The sequence below is a fragment of the Nothoprocta perdicaria genome, unplaced genomic scaffold (assembly GCF_003342845.1).
Source record: "Nothoprocta perdicaria isolate Ctin4 unplaced genomic scaffold, notPer1 scaffold_143, whole genome shotgun sequence".
NCBI lineage: Eukaryota > Metazoa > Chordata > Aves > Tinamiformes > Tinamidae > Nothoprocta > Nothoprocta perdicaria.
In genome coordinates, this window is record NW_020454572.1 from 169,432 (window position 1) to 190,800 (window position 21,369).

Here is a 21,369-nt window from a genome sequence, read left to right on the forward strand (position 1 = left end):
AATGTCTGCCCTCCACTAAAGGAAGGGAAAAATGGGCACATGGAGCAGCAGTTCTCTCTTTTTTTTTTTTTTTTTTCTTTCTGTCTAGCTTTCTCTTAATCTCATGTGTTCTGTTAAGGATACCTTGTAGAAGAAAGGGGATGGCTGTGTTTTGCATCTGCCAAGCAGCCCTGATGTGCAAACGTCCCTGTAAAAGGTTCTGAATTTGTGTTGTGTGTAGCATAGAAAATAACTGCTATTCAGTTACTTCTTTCTCTTACCGAGAGGCTAGTGTGTGCACAGCACTTATTCAAAATGGACCATTGTTGTTTGTGAAGCTGAAGGGTTTTTTTTTAAAAAAAAAAAAAAGACTTTTTAATTCAAAATTTCAAGAAAAAAAAACAATTTAGGATGAACATCATAAATACCRGGATGCTTGCTTTCAATTAAACGTATCCTATTTAAGAGTCCTGACAATAAACCCAGTGATGACAGTTTTAAGACAACAGGGTTTATGCAGGAGGTGGTAAGTTTTATCAAACATCTTCTGAATGTCGAAGTCACTGACTATGAGCCTTTTCTGTGTTAATTGTCAAGCTTTTAAGTTTAGGAAATGGTCTTTGCCAAGAGTAAGGCTCAGGATTAAAGACTCGGCTAGTGTTAGTGACAATTCCACGTGCCCCTTGTTGTGTGCAGCCTCTTAGGAGCCCAGCACCTGGCAAGGATGCAGCTCTCCACATAGTATTTGTACTGTGTCCCTAGCAGTTGAGCTCCCCACATCTCTTCCGAGTGTCCCCTTTCCCAGTCACTGAATGCATATGGTACATGTGATTTTATTGTGTAAGTATCAACTAAAAAGTGTTCAATTTCCTTTATTTTTTTCCCTTAAATTGTACTACTTCAGCACTATATCCACAACTTCCCCAAAGTTTGATATCAGTAGTGCTCTGGGAACCAGATCAACAGGTAGCAATTGCTTTGCCAATGAAAAAATAGTAGCCAGAACCCAGACTTAAATGCTTGATGTTAACTAAAGTTAAATGCCAGAAGAGCCAGGTTTACAGCAAATAAGTAAAAGGGGATATAGAGTGTATGCAGTGTTACAGCCTTGATTTGACATTAGACATGTGGAATTTGAGGTTCCAGGAACTGTATGTGCTGGAAAGTTTGTGGGAAAAGTAGACAGGAGGTTGTAACACTTTAATTCATTTTTCCTGGCTAAAAAGCATGAAAGCCAACTAATATTTCTGTATTTATATATGTATATAAAGACAGAAAAAGTATTTAATATACATATCAAAGAAACCTTGAACAAAGCCAAAACTTTTATTTATAAGTGAAGGGAGCCATCAGGCAATAGCCATGATACTCCCCTTAGAGATGTAGAAATGCACATTTTCAATCAAGCATTCAAACCTGTTTCCCCCCCCTCCCCCTTTCTTTCTTTAAGTATAGTTTTACTAGTACTACTTATCTGTTTTATTCCAGAGTGTTTGTTCTGACATCAAGAGCTGCATGAAGAATAGCCAGCATGAAGAGAACAAATCAGTCCAGGCAGAAGCGCAGAAGCGTCAGGAAAACAAATGTAAATTGAGGGGTTTTCAAGTGTGGTGCGCGTTTCATGCAAAGGCAGTAGTTTCCCAGACACTTCAGTCTAGCCCTGTGCTGGAAAAAGCTGGTCTAAGTGACCCGTGCAGGAGACCTGGTCTAGATGGAAATAAGTGTCTTTTGGCTGGATGAGTCTGGGTCTGGATTAGTTTCCCGACCAATTAGTTGCAGTCTTGGACATGTTTGTGGTAATATGAAGGACAGTTTGGGGCAATACGGGTGGGAACTAGTGAGCAATGCAAAGGCAGAGGATGGCTTCATTGCCAGACTTGGTTCAATGTGTTTGAAAGTAAGGCCTAACTCCTGGTAGAAAGGCTTTCCCTGCAACATTGAGCATCTTTGCATGATTTTTGCTTCAGAAGTTTTGAAGGTTGCTTGTAATGGTGTTTCTAGAGCTTAGGTGTAGGAGAAAACTTGGAACATGAGTCCAAATGGATAGAATAAACTACCTAAGGCTTCTTAATGTTACTGTCTAGGATTTGTGTGGATTTAATATTTGTTTACTTCTGTTCCAAAGTTTATTAATTCGAATCACCTTCCCTGAGATTTATGACTCAAGAACTAGAATTTATGAAGAATTTATGATTATGAATCAAGAACTTATTTTAGGCTGCCACCTTGTTGGTTGTGCTCCTCKTATAGGTGTTTCCAAAACTCTTCTGGAATTTCCTGCCCCTGCTGCAAGGACAGCAAACTGCATCTCTGCAGTTGACAGCCAGACATTAAAGCAGCTGACACTGACTTGGGTTTCCCTTTGTGCATCAAGGTGTAATTTGAAGGTTGATGAGTAGTTGCTGCATGAGCAGCGATGTTGTTTGTGCAGGAGGGGCAGGATCCACGCGGCCATCCCAGGCATTAGCACTTCCTGCTTGGTGATGTGAAACCTTCAAGTGTCACCACTAAATAAGTGTGCAAAGATGAAACATATAGCTGGCCCTAAAAAGTATATGTAAGGGGATTTTGTCATTGAGGTGAAGGCCAAGAGGAAAAAAATTCCATGTAATTTTACTCTATTACACAGTTTACAAAATGCCATAAAACTTGCTGCGTTGTTTTGTTTTCTCCAAGAGCAGTAACATCAGGTGCCTCTTTGATATCGTGCATCAGAGTAGGATTCATTGCCTATCAGATTTATTCTGAGATTCTGTTTGTTTGTTGCATTTAAGTTTGCTGATATCACAAATCTAAGTCTGAATTAACGTGCAAGGAAGAATAAGCACAAACACTCGTTCATAAAACTATTAACCTTTTAAAAAAATCTATAACACAARCATTAGAATTTGTTTCTTGCGGTAGTGGCTTTTATGGGCCATATTTCCAGGGGTCTTCTGTGAGCTTCCCCCATCACTCTGTTATGGAGAGCTCTAAGAGGGAGGCTTTGAGCAGGTTTATGTTCTAGTTTTTATATTAATTAGCTGAGAACAAATTATTTTCTGCCTCTTCTAAATTTTTAGTCATATGCATTTCATGCATTGAAGTCTTGTGTTTATCTTGAACTGTAGGGTGGGGGAGAAAAAACTAAATGTGACTGGAAATGTTTAGTTCTTATCTCCCCATTTTTATTAGAGATGTGTGTATRTTACTGAACAATTGACTTCGTGTAAGGAGGCTGTGGTATCAGCTGTTGAAAGAAATACGAGAATTTTAGTAAGCATTTCTGTTCTTACAGCTTGTTCAGTTCCTCCTTAATTTTTCCTTTCTGACTGCTTAACATTCATATAAAAAATGTAAAGCTAAGTTATATAAGTCTTTTAAATAATGACTTGGATACTTTCCTCTAGAGCCTTATTTTTCCAAATCTTCAGAAAAAAAACTAGAAACTTAGTATTTCTAATGCTAAAATACACAGAGTTTCCAGAAATAAAACTGGAATGTCCCTATCAGACTGCTTTCTTTATTAAGGCTTGGTCTTTGAAGTAAGGAGTTAGTTATAGCTCAAATGACTTAAAAAGTGCCTGAGATTTGTTATCAGTAACTGCAGCCATTTAACAAGGCAGATTTCAAGCTGTTCTCCTTGCTGTGTTTTGCTTTTGTGGTCTGTTTTATGTTGCTCCTTATTAGGGCAGAATTGTCAGCGTCTCCTGGAAAGTTCATGACTCTGGGGCCTTCTGCCTCCATGGGCTACAAGGAGTAAATGAAACTTGTACAAACTGCTGAGGCAAGATGGGGAATTAAAATTGCTCTGTCGTGCTTCTCATCAGGTTAATTTTAACATCTGGCTGAAGATGGTACTACCTTCTTAGAAGCAGTCCTCCTTTTTATACATTTGAGATGGCAAAGTACTTCTCAAATGGATTGCTTGTAAGAGAATACCTGGTGTAGAGGGGATCAGTTCTGGAGTTGCTCAGAATGGATAAATTTGGATAAAGTCTTGCTCATGAATGGATAAATTTGGATAAAGTCTTGCTCATGAATGGATAAATTTGATAAAGTCAGTGTGCAGGTAGAGAGAGACCTGAGTGCTGCTGCATCTTCCATTAATGCTCTCACAGCAAGTGTTCACTGCCTTCCTAGGCTAACAACATTGCTGTTAAAAGACAAAGCGAGTCCAAAAACTAGTAATGGTACTGCTGCCTAGCAGGTAGTTACTGAATACTTAAATATTAATATTAATTATTTAAATAACTGGTAAATAGTTGATTTTTTTTTTTTTTTAACTGAGAGTCTGTAAGTGTTTGCTCTGTTTGTTCTAACTTGGTCTATTTAGCTCCTGAAATCTTTTGGTAATCAGGGAATTAGGCTACATTTAAGATATATACATGTATGTATATGAAAAGCTGTAATAGGTGTTTGTCAAATAGCAGATTTAATTTTCGTTGCTTGTGTGCACGTGCAAGTGAAGGAGAAAGAAGTAACAAGAAAGCAGCTAGAGCAGGGGCCAAATTGGTGGGTATGGAATTGAATGCAGCAGGCAAACAAAAGCTTCAGTTTTCCTACATGGAACAAATACCTTAAAGCTTAAAAAAAAAAAATAGGGATACGCACACGCTGCTTAGCTTCTCGTTGTCTGTTACTGCAATACATTTTTAGGGCTTTTGAAGCAGGTGGACTCTGGAGGATGTCCCATGTTGCAGAATGGGTATCATCAGCCAAGGAAACTACGTGGGGACAGTGCTCCCTCTTCTGAGCACAGCTCGGCCTTGCAGAGGGTTTGATTTGATTGTAGCAACTCCCTCCTTGTCGATACTCCTGTATCRACAAATACTGTTCTGAGGATGCCCTGCAGTTAACAGGCTGGTTGTTGTGGTGTTGTAAATGCTGATATTTTCTTTAAGGCTTCTCTCTTTAAGTTCGCCTTATGACTGCTCCAGTTTTGGCTGGCCTTGCCCCTGGAAAAAAAGGTGCAATTCTGATTTTTAATTAACAGGTAACAAGTGGGCTGAAGTCTACAGTTACCATATATGGTCTAGTAACTGGATTGTCTACTGGGTGTTATTTTCATGTAATACTTTGAAAAATTGGACTGTTATAGTAAGAAAAGGCCATTGGTAGGAAGGAAATAGGTTAATTTGCCTTCCTGGTTTCTGTTGTTGCTGATAGGGCTGGGGTGTTTTTGCATGTGGCAGCAGTGTGCAGATAGCTGCAGTTGGCGTGATGGTCCTTAGAGCTTTGTGAGCCTGGTTAAGTAGTGCAGAGCTAGCTTAAAAAAGAAAAAAAAAAAAAGAGAGAGAAAAGAAAAGTTGGGGTTTTCTTTCTCATTTGCCCTTTTTCTCTTTTTTTTCCYATGAAGTTGAAGACCAGGTTATTTTTCAAGCTTTTGTATAGCTTGTTTATAATTGGATGCTTAAACAACCCTTTTTAACCTATTTCTGCAATTGGCAACAGATAAAGGACAAGAGTCTTCATCAGACTGCAGTCTTTAGAAATATAATCCAGGTTCTGGATAAACTCCCAGGCTTCATATCTATGCACAGCCTGTCCAGGTTGAGCTGAGCTGCTCAGGTTAGCACTGTGCAGAAGTGGTTGAACCACTTCTAGGTCAACCTTGCACTGCAGAGCTTCACAGCGACGTTTGGGAAGCACTGAACCCCACCAGACAAGCTTGGCTTGGACACGTGTGGCCCTGCACTGAGTTCCTTGGGTGTCTTTGTGCCACTCTCCCAGTTAGATGAGGTTTCCTCGAGTTTACTGCAGCAACACATGGAGCGGGAGGATTGTGGCTGCTTTTGCTTGGAGCAGCACGTTGAGAAGAGGTTGCAAGGACATGAAGTTTGTACTCTGGGCTGCTTGTCCATGTAGAGGTACTGCTGTTATGTACAGCAGGCTGAGATCAATTGTAGTAAACAGTGGTTAATAAAAGCACAGTTAATGTCAGGCTAAACATTYTAATATAAAAGCAGCACCATAAAAGCCTAAACTTGATGCTTTGTATTCTACAAATTCTTGTTTTGAAAAGCAAGTTGCATTTGTGCCATGCTCATCTCTTGCCATCAGGGCAGCCCTGTGGGAGCAAATGCAAAGGCTCCCTTCCTATTTCACTGTAATATCTTTGACTGTGCTTAGCGGGAAGCTTTTCAGAAGATGGAGGAGAGTTCAGGATGGGGAAAGTAAGTGGCCGAGGACTCCTACAGCTATTTCACATCTGTTAATCTCTTTAAGTACTTAAAATGAGAGATATTTTGACTGTAGGTACAAATAAAGAGTAGGGGAAAAAACACTCCATGTTTGACCAGGCTTGCTTTAGAAAGCAAAGGTGGGATATTGGGTGATGCTTTTGCTTATTCTTGCCCTTCTGCTCTCAAATGTTTAGAGGATATATAGGACACATGTTCTACGTTTCAGCATACTGCATTTTTTCACTCATAGCAGATTTTTTTAAGTGACTAATATGTTAGTGTCAAAGCCATGAGGATTTATGGGATGTTTGTGATTTGAACTGACATGCATGTCTGGTTTTGTCATTCTTGCTTACACTGCTTTGCTTAAACTAATGCAATTTCAGAGACTTTCATTATTTGTGTAAATGCTAAAGGTGGCAACTTAGCTCTGTGTCTATTGATGCAGACATATTTTTTGATTTTTCTCTTAAGTGAACTCTGTGCATGCTTTGTGGTTATTTGACCATGGATTTTGATGCAGTTCAGCACAAGGTTTTTGTTTGCTTTGAGCATTGGTTGGGAGGCAGGCAAAATTAATGCCTTTTTGTAACAGTAGCTTTATCATAAATAGCCCAGGTGGACAAGATGCACGTTGGCACCGACAGTGCAAATATGTAACAACTCTCTGGCTTTCTACTGTCTACGTAGAAGTCCACGGCTACATTAAGGCTTCTGAGATTAAGATTAGCCTGGGAATGCATTAATTGAACACTACAACTCTCAATTTTTTCCRTGCTGACACCAGCCTAGTTGTGCTGGGAGAAGTGGGGTGATGGAGATGTTTSTGAGCTGCAACACTGGGATCCTCATGGATTTTAAATCATGTTCCCAGTCGTTACAGAGTTTATACCTTGCAGATTGATTTCTTTCTTCYGAATAAGCTCTGTCACCTTTGCCATGTGCCTACCCTATATTCTTGCTGCTGCTGTTGGTCTTTTCAGTTATCAGTTCACTTACCAGTTATTAGAGGCCCTTTAGGTCTGTTATTTGGCCATCCCAGCCATTTCTCAGACTAGTTGGATTCTGACAGTAGGCTGAACCACTTAAGGATGTTGCATCTCYCATGTGAGTTGTTAGAAGTTGTAGCATGATCATGACTAGCTCCTGCTTTTACATAGAAATGGTTTAACTTACTAACTTTCAGTTATTCTTTGCTATTTCTTTGGTCACTGCCCTTCTAGAAGTTCTTCTCTGACCATGTTTCCTACCTTTTCTCACTAAATCGTATTTTATTAACGTAGTTTTGTTTTATTTTGTGTGTTTTGTTTTTAAGTTTAGACATTCTCAAAATATATTACAAACACTAATRTCCAGAAATTGATAGGAAGAGAACTAAGAAAGGTAGGAAAAGGACAGAAATGATGATAAAGAAATATATTTAGTTTTTATTTCTGTTGTTTTCCCATAATGGACTCCTTTGTAAAATAATCTATGTAGTTCTATAAACTATAGGAGACATTTTTTCTCCAGTATTTTTAGGAGACTGGATGTGTAAATAATATTAATAATGAAAATAAATGAAAATGAGGGAAATCCATTTCTTTTCATTAATAGAAATGGAAAAATCTCAGCAAGATGCAGGATCATGTCCAGTGAACTAGACCTCAGAAACTGCCTAGATGGCTGGATAAGAGAGAGCTCCAACATTTAAACTAGCCCCTCTTTCTCTTAAATCTAGCAGCAAACCTTATTTCCCCTTACCCTGCCTGGGAGAGGTACTTCAATTATAAATATCTATCTTCCTAGAAACAAATCTTGACAGTTTAACAAGATTTTTGAGCTGGCAAGGCATTGCCTGGTATTATTTCTGGGCAGTTCTGTATTTTCAGTTAACTGTCAGTACATGGAGCACATAGTTTTCTTCCCATAGCGTGCACAGAATATTACATCCTGGTTTTTCTATAGAACATTTTCCTCTGACAGCAGAGCASCTGGTGTAAAAGCATCTCCAAAGCAATTTTTCTACTTGAATTTCTACTCATTTTTCCACACAGTTATTTTAAATCTGTCCGTCCTTTGTTCATAGGCTTCCGTTGACCTAAAAAGGGTTTCTCCTCTTTCCCTACAAACATTTGAGCAACCAGGAGGACCATTTGCTTAGGCTGGGCAGGCTGAAGACCCAAGCTGGGCTCCAGTAGCCAGCAGCAAAGCCCTGGCATCGCCTCCTGCTTTGCAGCTGGTGATCCATGTGGATTTGCTGTGGCTTGAAAAGCTGATGGGCATTAAGGAAAGGAGAAGCGGGATCCCTGTGGGAGGGAGCAGCCGGATGGCCAGATTTGTGGGAATCTGGTGCCCCCTGGAGACCGCTGCYACCCACAAGGATCGGCGAGGACCACGGTGCCCACATGGCACTGTCCTAAGTGACCCCAGCTCAAGCAGACCAGCAAAAACAACATCTCTGTCCCCCTCCGGGCATCCAGGATCCCAGCAAACCAGAGCAGCAGAAGCAAATGCACTCTGGAATAATAATAATAATAATAATAATAATAATAATGACTTGGGTTTCTGGAGCCTGCTAAAGGTTGCTAGCCCTGTAGGCACCCGTGTATTTTGGTGATGGGTGCGCAAGGCTACACTTGCATATTTGGTACTAGCGTGATGTGAGATGTGCTGAGTAGGAGAGACTGCTTGGAGATGTTCTCCTGGTGGGCCTGAGGGGTCAGGAGTTTAAATAAGAAAATAGAAAATTATAAATTAAAAATAAATAAATAAAAATTATAAGTTACAAAATTATAAATATATATTATTATATTAAATTGTAAATAAAATAAATATTTAATTACAATATTTAAATAAAGCAAAAAAAGCAAATATAATAAATAAAAATAAGTCTCCTATTAAACCTGGAATTAGGTATCTACCACCAGCTTCACAAGATTACCTTTTTTGTGTTGTTCTGTATTTTTTAATTGCTCTTTATATGTGTGAAAGCTGTTTCAGGGGGATGTTGGGTGTTTTGAGAAAAATTCCAGTGTAGACAAGATTGGGTTGTTGGGGCAGGGGAGAGGAATCCAAAAGGAGATGTATAAATATATTTTCTGTAAAAAATTGAATGTTGCATCTAAGAATTCACCGTGAAAATGTTGAGCTTCAGCGTTCCTGCGTGCTGTTGATGATGTGGCTGGATTTAGTTTGCTTTGCAGGAGAAACCTCTGAAGACCCTGACTCCTCCGAGTCCAGAGCTTTTAAATTGGATGAGCTTTAGATAGAGCCTTGTCTGTGTGCCGGGACACTTCCCACCCGGAGAGGGCACTGTGCTCAAGCTCATCCTAGGCTCTGCCTTCAGACACAGTGCCCATAAATGGCAACAGGACTGAACCACAAGCTATTCAAATACACTCGAGTCTTTTTATTCTTTTTTCCCTTTTTTTTTAGTGCCAGCCTAGTGTTGTTCRGAGAACCCTAAACACAGAGGAAGTGGAAACCCCAGTGGGGCTGGAGTTTGGCATGAAACAAGAACTGCAGTAATTCAGAAGATTTAAGCTCTTCCTTTTGCATTCTCAGAGCTTCTTCTTTTAGGGGGAGGAAAATACATCACAGTTCTCAGGCTAGGTTTTCTTTTCTGAAGTTCAGATCTATACTGTGTTCCACAAAAACAGCTTATGTGTGAGTTTAGGTTATTTTGAGGTCTTTAGTTATAGCACAGGACTGCTTCTGATATTGCCAAGCTACGTAAAATAAGTTGAATGGGGATTAATGGTGCTATATTGCTATTGCTTAGTGACTCTTTTCTGTTTGGAGAATACGCATGTTTGTTTCCCAATCTTTTCTTTTCCTTCTTTCTACTAAACTGGTACAGCTGTGGTCTTGTGGCAGGCAGGGTTCTGGGATTGCCTCAGTTTGCAGTGCTGAGACACTAGCAGAGACTTTGCTTGCAGTTCTTGATGTGTCTCCTTGAACGTGACTGCAATATCTTTGCACTGTAGAGCTGGTGGTGTTCAGCTGGGCTGCTTTTCCCTCTGTGGGGTTTGTGCTGGTCTTTAAATACATTGGGTGATCTGCAGCATTCCCTCTTTTTCTTTTTTTACAGCAGGAAGGTGCAATGGAAGGCGAGGCAGTTGAAGCTATCGTGGAAGAATCGGAAACTTTTATTAAGGGCAAAGAGAGAAAAACCTACCAAAGGCGCCGCGAAGGTGGGCAGGAGGACGATGCTTGTCACATCCCACCCAACCAGGCAGATGGGGGCGAAGTGGTTCAGGATGTCAACAGTGGCGTGCAGATGGTCATGATGGAACAGCTGGACCCAACGCTGCTTCAGATGAAGACTGAAGTCATGGAAGGCGCAGTGCCCCAGGAGACGGAGGCTACGGTGGATGACACGCAGATCATCACGCTTCAGGTTGTTAATATGGAAGAGCAGCCTATAAATCTTGGAGAGCTTCAGCTGGTCCAAGTACCCGTGCCAGTGACTGTACCTGTGGCCACCACTTCTGTGGAGGAGCTGCAGGGAGCGTATGAAAATGAGGTTTCCAAAGGCAGCCTGCAGGAGGGAGAGCCCATGATCTGTCACACTCTCCCTTTGCCAGAAGGCTTCCAGGTAGTGAAAGTGGGTGCAAACGGTGAGGTGGAGACGCTGGAGCAAGGGGAGCTTCAGCCCCAAGAGGATCCCAATTGGCAAAAAGATCCAGACTATCAGCCACCAGCCAAAAAAACAAAGAAAAACAAAAAGAGTAAGCTCCGCTACACCGAGGAAGGCAAAGACGTGGAYGTGTCTGTGTACGACTTCGAAGAGGAGCAGCAGGAGGGTTTGTTGTCCGAGGTCAATGCTGAAAAGGTAGTGGGCAACATGAAGCCGCCTAAACCAACAAAAATCAAAAAGAAAGGTAAGTCTGTGTGCATTTCTGAACTCCACTTGTTACAGCTGCACCTTGCAGCACAGTAGAAATGACGGAGTAGGTACAAGTGGGAGTAAACCCAGTGTCACAGTTTCAGGTAAGAGCTCTCAGCCCTGTTATTTTCTGGGCAAACCTCCTCTCTCCTGCGTGTAGGCTGACAAAGGAGCTCATTGTCCTCGTGCGTTGGTATTCCCACATTGCTGCTGTTGAAAGGATTCTGCTTTTTGTTGTAATGCATATTCAAGAGATGATACATAAGTTTTACATCAGGAACCAGCAGTATAACCAACAGTAGATATTGGGAACTAGAGTATATTGGGTCGGGGATTTTTAGACAAGCACTGTGTAGAGTGGATGAGACAAAATCCAGCAATGTGTGTGTTTGGCTTTTCATGTGTGGAAGCTTAAAACTGTCAATTAAGAAACCCTTTTTAGATTGGAGCCAGGACATTAAGTGCTGGCATATCAAGAAACATTCAAGATAAGCTAATATTTGTCCGTGTTCCTGACAGAAATACAGTTGGATTTAATGGTACAAAACAGGACTTAACCTCCAGAAATTTTTCCTTTTCCCTGCTGACCTCTAATACAGTACACCATGGTCCTTCCAAGAATAAATGTGATTTCCCCCCTGGCTAGGTGTAAAGAAGACATTCCAGTGCGAGCTGTGCAGTTACACTTGTCCCCGTCGTTCYAACTTGGACCGCCACATGAAAAGCCACACTGATGAGAGGCCACACAAGTGCCATCTCTGTGGCAGGGCTTTTCGGACAGTCACGTTACTGAGGAACCACCTCAACACTCACACAGGTACTGCTGCCTTTGCCTGCGTCCTCTTCTCTGTCTTTAGCATAAAAAAAAAAAAAAAAAAAGAACAGGGTCTATCCTGAATTTGTCCAGTCTTTCTTTCTGACCCATAAGAGCAGTTTCCACCTGACCACGTAGAGTATAAAGCTCTTCCTGTATGTGGATATAAAACCAATCCTGGGTTTGACCTGAAATTACATGAAGCTAGAGAAAATACTGTCTTGAGCACTTAGGGCCCTCAGTTTGTTGTGTGCTGAGATGGGTGCTGCTCCCTGTGCAAAAGTGAGGGGAGGCTGAACTAAAAAGAAGGGAGATGGGAGGGAAGAAATAGATTATAAGCTGGACCATTAAAACATTTGAGAATGAAAGCACGTTCCTTATTTAGGTTAAAATTCTGTTATAAAACTTATAGGAGTAATAAGTAAAAACTTATAGGAGTAAAACTTATGTAGGAGTAATTTGGGGACTGTAATCAAATTTAAACAATATTCTTGTAACCCTTTTGCCAAAAAAGTTTAATTCATATCCTTAGCTTTCTTTTCATCCCTCTGCTTTATCTAACTGATTGCTTTGCAATTTGCAAATAACCGGGCGATAAAAGAAGGGAGTTTGTTTCCTCATTGGAGGGATGTGAAGTCTGTAGGGATCCCTTCAGTCCCCTGGTTATCTATACAAAAGCTCTTCCTCCTGCACACTGTTTTCAATTGTAATCTTATCTTTCAGAATGCAAAGGGAATGTTGCTAATTCTTCTTTATTTTGTCCTTAAAAGAAAAAAGGCAGGAAGAAAGCTGTGTTGCCCTTTCTTTGTCTCTGTATCTGAACGTTGTTGTCTTTGTGCTTTGCTAACGATCAGGTACTCGCCCTCACAAGTGCCCAGACTGCGACATGGCCTTCGTGACCAGCGGAGAGCTGGTTCGGCATCGCCGCTACAAACACACCCACGAGAAACCCTTCAAGTGTTCGATGTGCGACTACGCTAGTGTGGAGGTACGTTAGGTACCTGCGCTGAGGACGTGTTCCTGTGCTCCAGRACATCTGTTCCACACCGAGGCATTKCTTCCTTGGCCCTTCTTATAAAAGGCTCTGGGAAAAATGGCTATTAGTTAGGTTTGTTCTTGGAAGCACGTGGTGGGGTTTCCTCGGTTAATGAGCAATGTGCTTGAGGGCAGAAACGTGCACAGAAACAGGACATGATTTCCCTTTCCTCTTTGCAGCCAATAGTTGTTTTCAGTTGTTAAAACCAGCGGTCCTTTAGGATGAGTAAAGGAGTTGAAGGAGGCAGCTCTCTGCTGAGTAGGATCTACTTAAGGCTAGAGATGCTCTCTAGTTTAGAAATGTGCACTTTGCTGCTTGGATATCTGTTGAGAAAAGTGACTGTTGCCAGAATGAATAGCTTTTTCCTCTCAAGTTAGTGAAAAACAACTCTGTTAATTCTAAGGGATTATCTAATTTGCTCGAGGAAGTGAAGCTGGCTTGGACGTTCTCCCCCTTCTCCTTAGCAGCACTGTTGCTTGTGCTGCAGGATAGCTTTTAAAATGTAAATGTAAAAAAAAATGTATTATGAGGGTAGGGAATGTAGGCAAAGTGATGAGCAACATGATCAAAAATACCAAAGAATGTTTTCCATTCATGTCTGTGCTAACCCCTGAGCAGGGTTCTTAACTTCTAGGTAACAGCAGGTGAGCAAAAGGATTAAGTCACCCTGTTCATTTTAGGAATGAGAGTGTTTTGTTGTTGAGGTACTGATTTATCCTCTCCCTCAAAGTAACTGGAGGGCACCCAAGGCAGCCCCCTGTGGACAGACACTGCTCCTCCTGCAGTGTTCCTTGGCTGCATACTTTGCTGGGACACTTTTTTGTGGCTCTCCAGGATATTTTCAAATTATAGAGTATTTTTTGGATGTTGAGATGCTTGATAACGGATAAGGTGAGAGCAGAAGACAAAATTAATTGCATTGAATGTGGGATCAAACATGAAGCAAGGCTGGGAAGGAGGTTGCGAGGTGGAATCAAGTGGGAAGAGGATCGTGAGCATGAGATATTATGAGGATTATTACATGCAATGCAAGATGGRCATTAAAACATTCTGTTTCTGGCTACCAAAACAAAATAGATTGTTTTTAAATTCTTAACTGATTTCTTGACTTTGGGAAGTCTGACTTGTTCATCCAGACTAACTGTGGTCTTGCCCTTGGCTTTCAGGTTAGCAAATTGAAACGCCACATCCGCTCCCACACCGGAGAGCGTCCGTTCCAGTGCAGCTTGTGCAGCTACGCCAGCAGGGACACGTACAAGCTGAAGAGGCACATGAGGACCCACTCCGGTACTGACGCCCGGGGGCTGGGGCTGGGCATGATGAGACTAAAATTCAGAGTCAGCAAGACACAGTCGTCAAGTTTAATATTAAATCTTCCTAACTGTTGTAGCTGAAGAGGCTGCATGGCTTGTCAGCATTAGTAAAGCTGTCAAGACATAGAGTGACCATAGTGCACKAAGAAATGTTCTGCAGGATTCTGATTTTTGGTTTCCCTGCGAGGTGACAAAACACAGGCACTTTTTTTTAGTAGGAAGATGAATTTCTTCCTTGCTGTTGATACTCAACCTTCATTGAAGGTTATGGCAATTCTTAGTTTCATGCTCGAGTGCAGCTGCATCAGCATCTGATAGATGCAGTTGGTGAAGAGCCTTATTTTTTCTGCATAGAAACAGGATTTTTTAACTCTGAACTCTGCTAGTGTGCTAAGCTAATGATTGGCTAATATTTAATGGCAGGAGTTTTTTGTATGTATGAACATTCAAAAGAAAATTTTAAAAATCTGATTGTTTGCTCTGTTCCAGCAGTCTGCATGCAAGTCTTGAACTTCTCATTGTAAGGACTAACAACTCACTTGCTCAAGAGTGAACATGTTTTGTCCTCATAGAAAGATAATTACRGGAACTAAAATTTCTGAAGAAAGAAACATTACTTAGCTGTTTGCTGCAAGCTTTTGATAGGTTGTTTTGTGGGACTTTTTGATTAGATTTCTTAATAAAAATACTCATGGATACATACTTGTCCTTCCRTATCTGCAGGAGAGAAGCCATATGAATGTTACATCTGCCATGCCCGCTTCACTCAGAGTGGTACCATGAAGATGCACATTTTACAAAAGCATACGGAGAACGTGGCCAAATTTCACTGTCCTCACTGTGATACTGTTATAGCAAGGAAGAGTGACCTGGGTATGTATCTCAGCAGCAAGGTCATCAATGAAGTTAGTGCAGAAGATTACACAGAACACATCTTTGCAGAATTAGAGCTCACATAACCCAACAGCTGTGTCTCTTTTTCTTTTCCTTTTTTTTTCTTTAACATAATAATCTGTTTAACTGCAGAAAACGAAGCACGGGCTTCAATATGCAGCTGGTTATACACACATTCATCTTTTGATTAACTGCTGCGTGCTATGAGAATTTTCAGTTTCTTTCCATTATTTGAAAATGCAGCAGCTTTTCCAAGCATCCAAGGCAAGTTATTTTCATGCCCACAGATGCTAGGCATTTGTTGAACCTAGACTAATCAATAATATAATTCTGTATAACTTAAGATCTGAGAATTTAGAAGGTCATTTTGACCTCCTATGCTTTGGAGGCCATTAATTGTCACCCAGATGCATCTTCACCAAGCTAAAAGGCTCGAATTAGCCACAACAATTTCGTTTTTCAGGAAGTGGAGCTGTGTGCCACAGACAGAATAGGAGAGACTGAGTTGTCACAAAACCCCTGAGTCCTTGCAGTAGGAGAGTGTTGACCTGGTGAGCAGTTCCCCATGATTCCAGCAGGCAAGCTCTCTTTTATGATATACAAGAAACTGGAAAATAGTATCACTCCCAGGGCAATTTAAGWTCATCTTTATCAGTGAAGGCAAAGTGGAGGTTTGGCATAGCTCTGTAAGCAAAATATCAAGTGAGTAAAGGGAAGGCAGGTTTTCTTCCAYGGAAAACAAATGTAAAGCCCCATAGGGAAGGGGATGACAGGCAGTTGGCACCAAGTGTCTGCTGAAGTAACAGGAACTAATCTAAACAGGAAAAAATGAGGTTAACTCTGAACACTTTTTCTTCTGATAATGGTGATTTAAGCTACAGTCCCCTACCTTGTGCAGGTGTGATRTGCTCTAACTGGAGGATTTTGAAGTTAAAACCTGTGATAGGGATTAGCTRTTGTTACCCCTGCTGCGCTCTAGCCATGTCACTCTGACTCCTAATCCTGTTTTTCCCAATGTATTCTCTGGCTTCTGTCTGAATTCAGACAAATCAGAGGAGTCCCGAGTGTCTTGTGAACAGTGCAGTGTTTTACCTTGACTCTGTGTTTACTAGCAAAAATTCATGTTGCTCTGCCTTCCAAGAGAATCCTTGCATGTTATCTGAAGCAGTTCTGGTCCTCGGTGATCTGTCTGCTTTGTTTTTGAGATGGACTTTTTTGAAACAGTCTACATGCTAACAATTTAAGAAGCCTGCTGTCATTTGCAGATAATGAATTTTGAATGTAAACTCCATGGTATAATATCAAATGCTTTATCAAATGCAACTGTGCCAGCACAGACTGCTGGTATTAACCAAGTTCAGAATCCTCCAGAAAAATTCACTCGGCTTTTGACTAGCCCTTTCTATCAATAAATGATGTGGCTGCTTAATTATAAGCTGCCTGATTTTTTGATAGAATCAAAAGTTCCCTTTTCTCACCCGAGCTGCAGGGGCCACACAGGGAAGGATGCTGAGAGGTGGTTTGCTAGGCTCTCTTCGTGTTTGCTTCGTGGCTGTGGTGTGGTGAAAGGCTCTGCTTCTTGCCCTCCTAGGCGTCCACTTGCGAAAGCAGCATTCCTACATCGAGCAGGGCAAGAAGTGCCGCTACTGCGACGCGGTGTTCCACGAGCGATACGCCCTCATCCAGCATCAAAAGTCGCACAAGAACGAGAAGCGCTTCAAGTGCGACCAGTGCGATTACGCGTGCAGGCAGGTAAGCTGGGGGGGGCTGGTGCCACTTAAGAGTATTAGAGCAGGAGCTAAATGCCGAAGATAAGAAAGAATTAAGGAGCTAACATTAGTTTTGACAGCTGGTCAAACTGGGAAAAATTAATAATAATAATAATAAGGGCATGGGTAAGCTCAGTGGCTCTGCTTCCTAGTCAAGTTCTGCTCTGTAGAAAGTACCTCTTAAACATGCTCACGCTCAGGCAGAACCACCTTCTCCTGGCTGTTGCCCTTAGCTTAGACTAAAGTGTTTGGCCTTGTCTTGGCTGTGAAAATGTATTTTTTTYGACAGTCTCTGTCTGTGAGTTTGCAGTTGCTCTCCTTGTCCCGTTTGTCCCTTCAGGAGCGGCACATGATCATGCATAAACGGACCCACACTGGAGAAAAGCCTTACGCCTGTAGCCATTGTGATAAAACCTTCCGTCAAAAGCAGCTCCTCGACATGCACTTCAAACGCTACCACGATCCCAACTTTGTCCCTGCCGCCTTTGTGTGTTCCAAGTGTGGGAAAACGTTCACTCGCAGGGTAAGGGACTCTTGGGTTTGGAGCTCTGCTGTTTGGTGAGTGGGATTCTGGAGCGGGGAGCCAGGTTAYCCAAAGAGAAGGGTGGCTGGGACACAGAGCACAACATTGGTGTTTTAAAGGGTGGCGTTTGTTTCCTTTTGAGGAAAGGTTCTGGCATGATGCAGAATTGATGCTGGCATATGCCAGCAATGGCCTAATGGGTAGCATAAAAACTCAACTTTATCAGTAAATCTAGCGAAAGAATTTGCCTGTATTTATTAAATATTCTCCCTTTACAAAGAGGAAAAGGAGGCAAACTCTTAGAAATGTCCTTTTTAAATAAAAGACTCGAATATCTGATCTCAGCTGCAATTCATGCTGTTTTTTTGGTTTTTTTCCCCTACTCTGAACAGAACACAATGGCCAGACACGCTGATAACTGTTCTGGCCCAGATGGTCGAGAAGGAGAGAATGGAGGAGAGACAAAGAAAGGCAAACGTGGCAGAAAGAGGAAGATGCGCTCTAAGAAAGAAGATTCCTCTGATAGTGGTAAGAAACAGCTCAGTACATTCTGAGAATTACAGGTTTGTGACTCATGGCTTTTGTTGTTAATTTGCTGGGTCTGCAAGTTTGTTCTGATATCTGAAAGGCTTTTATCTAGTTGGTGAGAAAAAACTGAGAGCATATAAGCCAGTATGGAGAGGATTCTCTTTTATTTGGGAAGGATGGTACRGATTCTGCTGTCCTGGATTTCTTCCATAACCGAGTAGTTATTAAAAATGCTGTGTSTGTTACCCCTTGCCTAGGCTGTGCAGTTCTTCCTTCATGCTCTTCTGTGTGCTCAAGGAAGAAATATCAGACCATGTACCCGTAAAGTCATGTTGTCCCCTGCTTTGGTCCCGTCTGCTGCTGTAGCAGACAGATGGCTGATATTATTGTAGTGTTCAGGAACTGCCACCCCAGTAGCTGCTCTGCTTTRCAGAGGCAAGGATGGTGCTGCTGTTCCTTGAGGGATAGGAGACTTGTTGTTGGATCGCTCTTGATTTCAGAAGTGTTGTGTAGAGATACTGAAATCACTGCCACCAAGTGAAGTCATGTTTTCTTTCCCTTTTTGATGGCAATTTGTTCCTTTTAATGTGAGAATAACAGGCTGACAGTCTGTGCCACTAACTTCTCGGCAAAGGCCTCGTTTGCCTTCTCTTTCTTTAGTCAGCTGCCTTTGAGGATTAAGTAACAGTTCTTTGTAGGTGGATGTATTTATCTTCTTTAAACTGAAGACTTACCTATGCAATTTCTTTTTACACGCACCCCCTTATTCTAGAGGAAAATGCTGAACCAGATTTGGATGATAATGAAGATGAAGAGGAGACAGCAGTAGAAATTGAGGCCGAACCAGAAGTGGAGCCAGAGGCTCCTGCACCACCTCCTAGTAAGAAACGAAGAGGAAGACCGCCCGGCAAAACTGCCACCCAACCAAAACAATCTCAGCGTAAGTCACTGCTTGGAGCTGATGGTAGAATGCTTGTTGGAACAGCTTCTTCCTTGGGTATGGCAGTTCCTGTCAGAGAACTAACTGCTCCCCTCCAGTGAGCTTAGGTTAAAAAGTAAATACCTACACATTTCTCTGATCTCCCTTTGTGCTTGATGCTTGTTGCAAGCATTTGCTGGTCACTGGGGAGCCACGACCATTTCAGACCATGCAAAAAGAGGAGGATGTTATTTCTCTGATACCATTCCAGTTTATTGGTGCAAACTTTTTAATTTTTTTTGCCTTAGTTACTGGGTATCTGCTGTCATTTCACTTGCTGCTGAAGCACTGTTATGAGACCCACCTTACTATTTTTCTGTATGCAGACTTCTGCAGGTGTTGCCACGAGCAAGCATGCTTCAGGCTAATTAATAGCTGTGTAAAGTCAAGATAAAATAATTGTAGAAACATCAGAAGGCCAAATTTGTTCCTTCAAGGACTGTGAATGCTGCTTGGCTCAACTGATCAGTGGTCCAGCTACAGCCTATGTCCTTCCTAGGCTTACAGCCTGCAGAAGCATTTTGCATTGACTGCCTTCCCTAGCATCTCTGTGGGCTCCTCAGTTTGACTTGGAGCTCTTCCTTTCAGCTCCTAAGAGCAGAGGGACTGATTTGAGGTGCACCCATATATTGATACAGTCTTGGATTACTCTGTCTTAAGTGTTTAAGTCTCATGTACTTCTGTAGGCCTTTCGATAATATATTTTTACTGCTAGCACATCTCTGTACAGAAGCCAGGGAGGTAGGGCCTTGATAATTTGGTATATGGGAGGCAGTTTGAATTATTCTCTGTTGAGGTGGAAATGTGTCTTCACTGGGAGCCCCTCCTTCCCTTTCTATGCAAAAATCCTAATATCTACTCCAAGAAACAGTTAAAAAAATGTATTTTTCTTCTTTTTCCCCACCATCCCTTTCCTTGTTCTCTGCTCCTCTAGCTGCAGCAATCATTCAGGTTGAAGACCAGAACACTGGTGAAATTGAAAATATTATAGTTGAAGTAAAGAAAGAACCTGATGCAGAAACAGTAGAGGAGGAGGAAGAAGCTCAGCCTGCTGTAGTGGAAGCTCCCAATGGAGACCTCACTCCTGAGATGATTCTCAGCATGATGGACCGGTGATGGAAGAAGACCACGCTGGATGACTGAACTGGCCTGGGCTGTGTTTAAGCGGCTCAAATCTATTTTTTTTTTCCTTTTACCTTTTTTCTTGGCTTTGGGAAATGCATCATTTTAGACCATTTTACCAAACATACTGGGAAATAAAACTTCAAAATGATGTTAGAATGTGATTTAACTAGAACTTGCTGTTTTATGTTTAGCATTACAGGATCATGGAACATTTAGGAAATATTTTGGAGTCCTTGAGGGTTTCCTATGAGATGCTTGATTTTTGCTCTGAACTGCATTGTAAAGTTGGTCCAAGGACTACGTTTACATGCAACAAGTTTTAATATACAAAAATGGAAGCCTTGACTAGAGTATGTGGTAAACCACTCCGGACTTGCCCTTCCAGTTCCCAGAGTCCTCGAGCCTCCTTTTCTCAGTAGTGTTTTTAACTGTAAATGCAGCCTTGGGAGGGTTCTAGACTTTTAAAATGTTTTTGCTTTTCCCCACCGACTAGTTCTGGTTCTCCGAGTCAGCTGCACACGGTAGTTTTGGCATGCTCCAACTGGTCTCTGTCCTTAATGTGCTTTGCTTTCTGCAAAGCATTTCTGTAATGGTCAAGCTTGTAAATAACTTTTTTTTACATTTTAATCTTTTTCCATTAATTAAGAGGTATGCAAAGATGCAGTTTAAATAAACCCCAGTATTTTAATTCCTTTCAAACTCAAGTGACAAGAGAATTGCTGAAGTGTAAATGTTGGAAAAGCTGTTGATAACGGATCATGTAGAGAGAGGTACCCAGACTGCTCCTCGAAGAAGAACAACAACAGGAACCCACCTGTGAAATCTGGTTTTGAAGCACACAGAACTGGCATTTGAAACCTGTATAATTAACCTTCTTTTCRAGTTATAATTTTACGACTACATTTTTCTTTGCTCTATCTTGTAGTTGTATTTTGTGTTTATGAATCCTTTGTTAAGGCAGAAGTGGTGGTTTATAAGTGGGTCACTGCAGCCCTCAAAACCTGGGCCAGGAAATATTAATAGGTCAGTAATTATACAATTTTGGATCTCTAATAAAGACAAAGAATAATGTGAAATACAAATGATGCCTGTATATGAACTGTCACATGTTAAAATATGTAAGCTTTTTATAGAGCCTCAGTCTTGCTGATTTCAAACAAATTTTTCTTCTATGTATCGCTTTTAAGAGAGCTATCAGTTTAGCTATCGGACCCTAGGTTGATGCATTTTTGTACTTAGCTGTACCGTGTGATATTTTTCATTATTTTAGGAAGCCAACATGGGAAAAAATACTGTTATAAAATATGTAATGGGGTTTGAAAGCTGGGAAGGAGAATATACTGCTGTACAGCTAATAAATAATAATGGATTAACA

General features: G+C 41.3%; 1 protein-coding gene across 1 annotated transcript; it reads left to right on the forward strand.

The window, feature by feature from the left end:
- Positions 1-1,523: 1,523 nt before the first annotated feature.
- Positions 1,524-21,126, forward strand: CTCF (CCCTC-binding factor). The gene is made up of 11 exons (XM_026034382.1): positions 1,524-1,564; positions 10,216-11,008; positions 11,660-11,830; positions 12,682-12,815; positions 14,030-14,150; positions 14,900-15,049; positions 16,662-16,822; positions 17,180-17,362; positions 17,755-17,890; positions 18,663-18,830; positions 19,804-21,126. The coding sequence occupies exons 2-11, from the start codon at positions 10,228-10,230 to the stop codon at positions 19,983-19,985; spliced, it is 2,187 nt and encodes a 728-aa protein (XP_025890167.1). The 5' UTR covers positions 1,524-1,564; positions 10,216-10,227; the 3' UTR covers positions 19,986-21,126.
- The last annotated feature ends 243 nt before the right edge of the window (positions 21,127-21,369 follow it).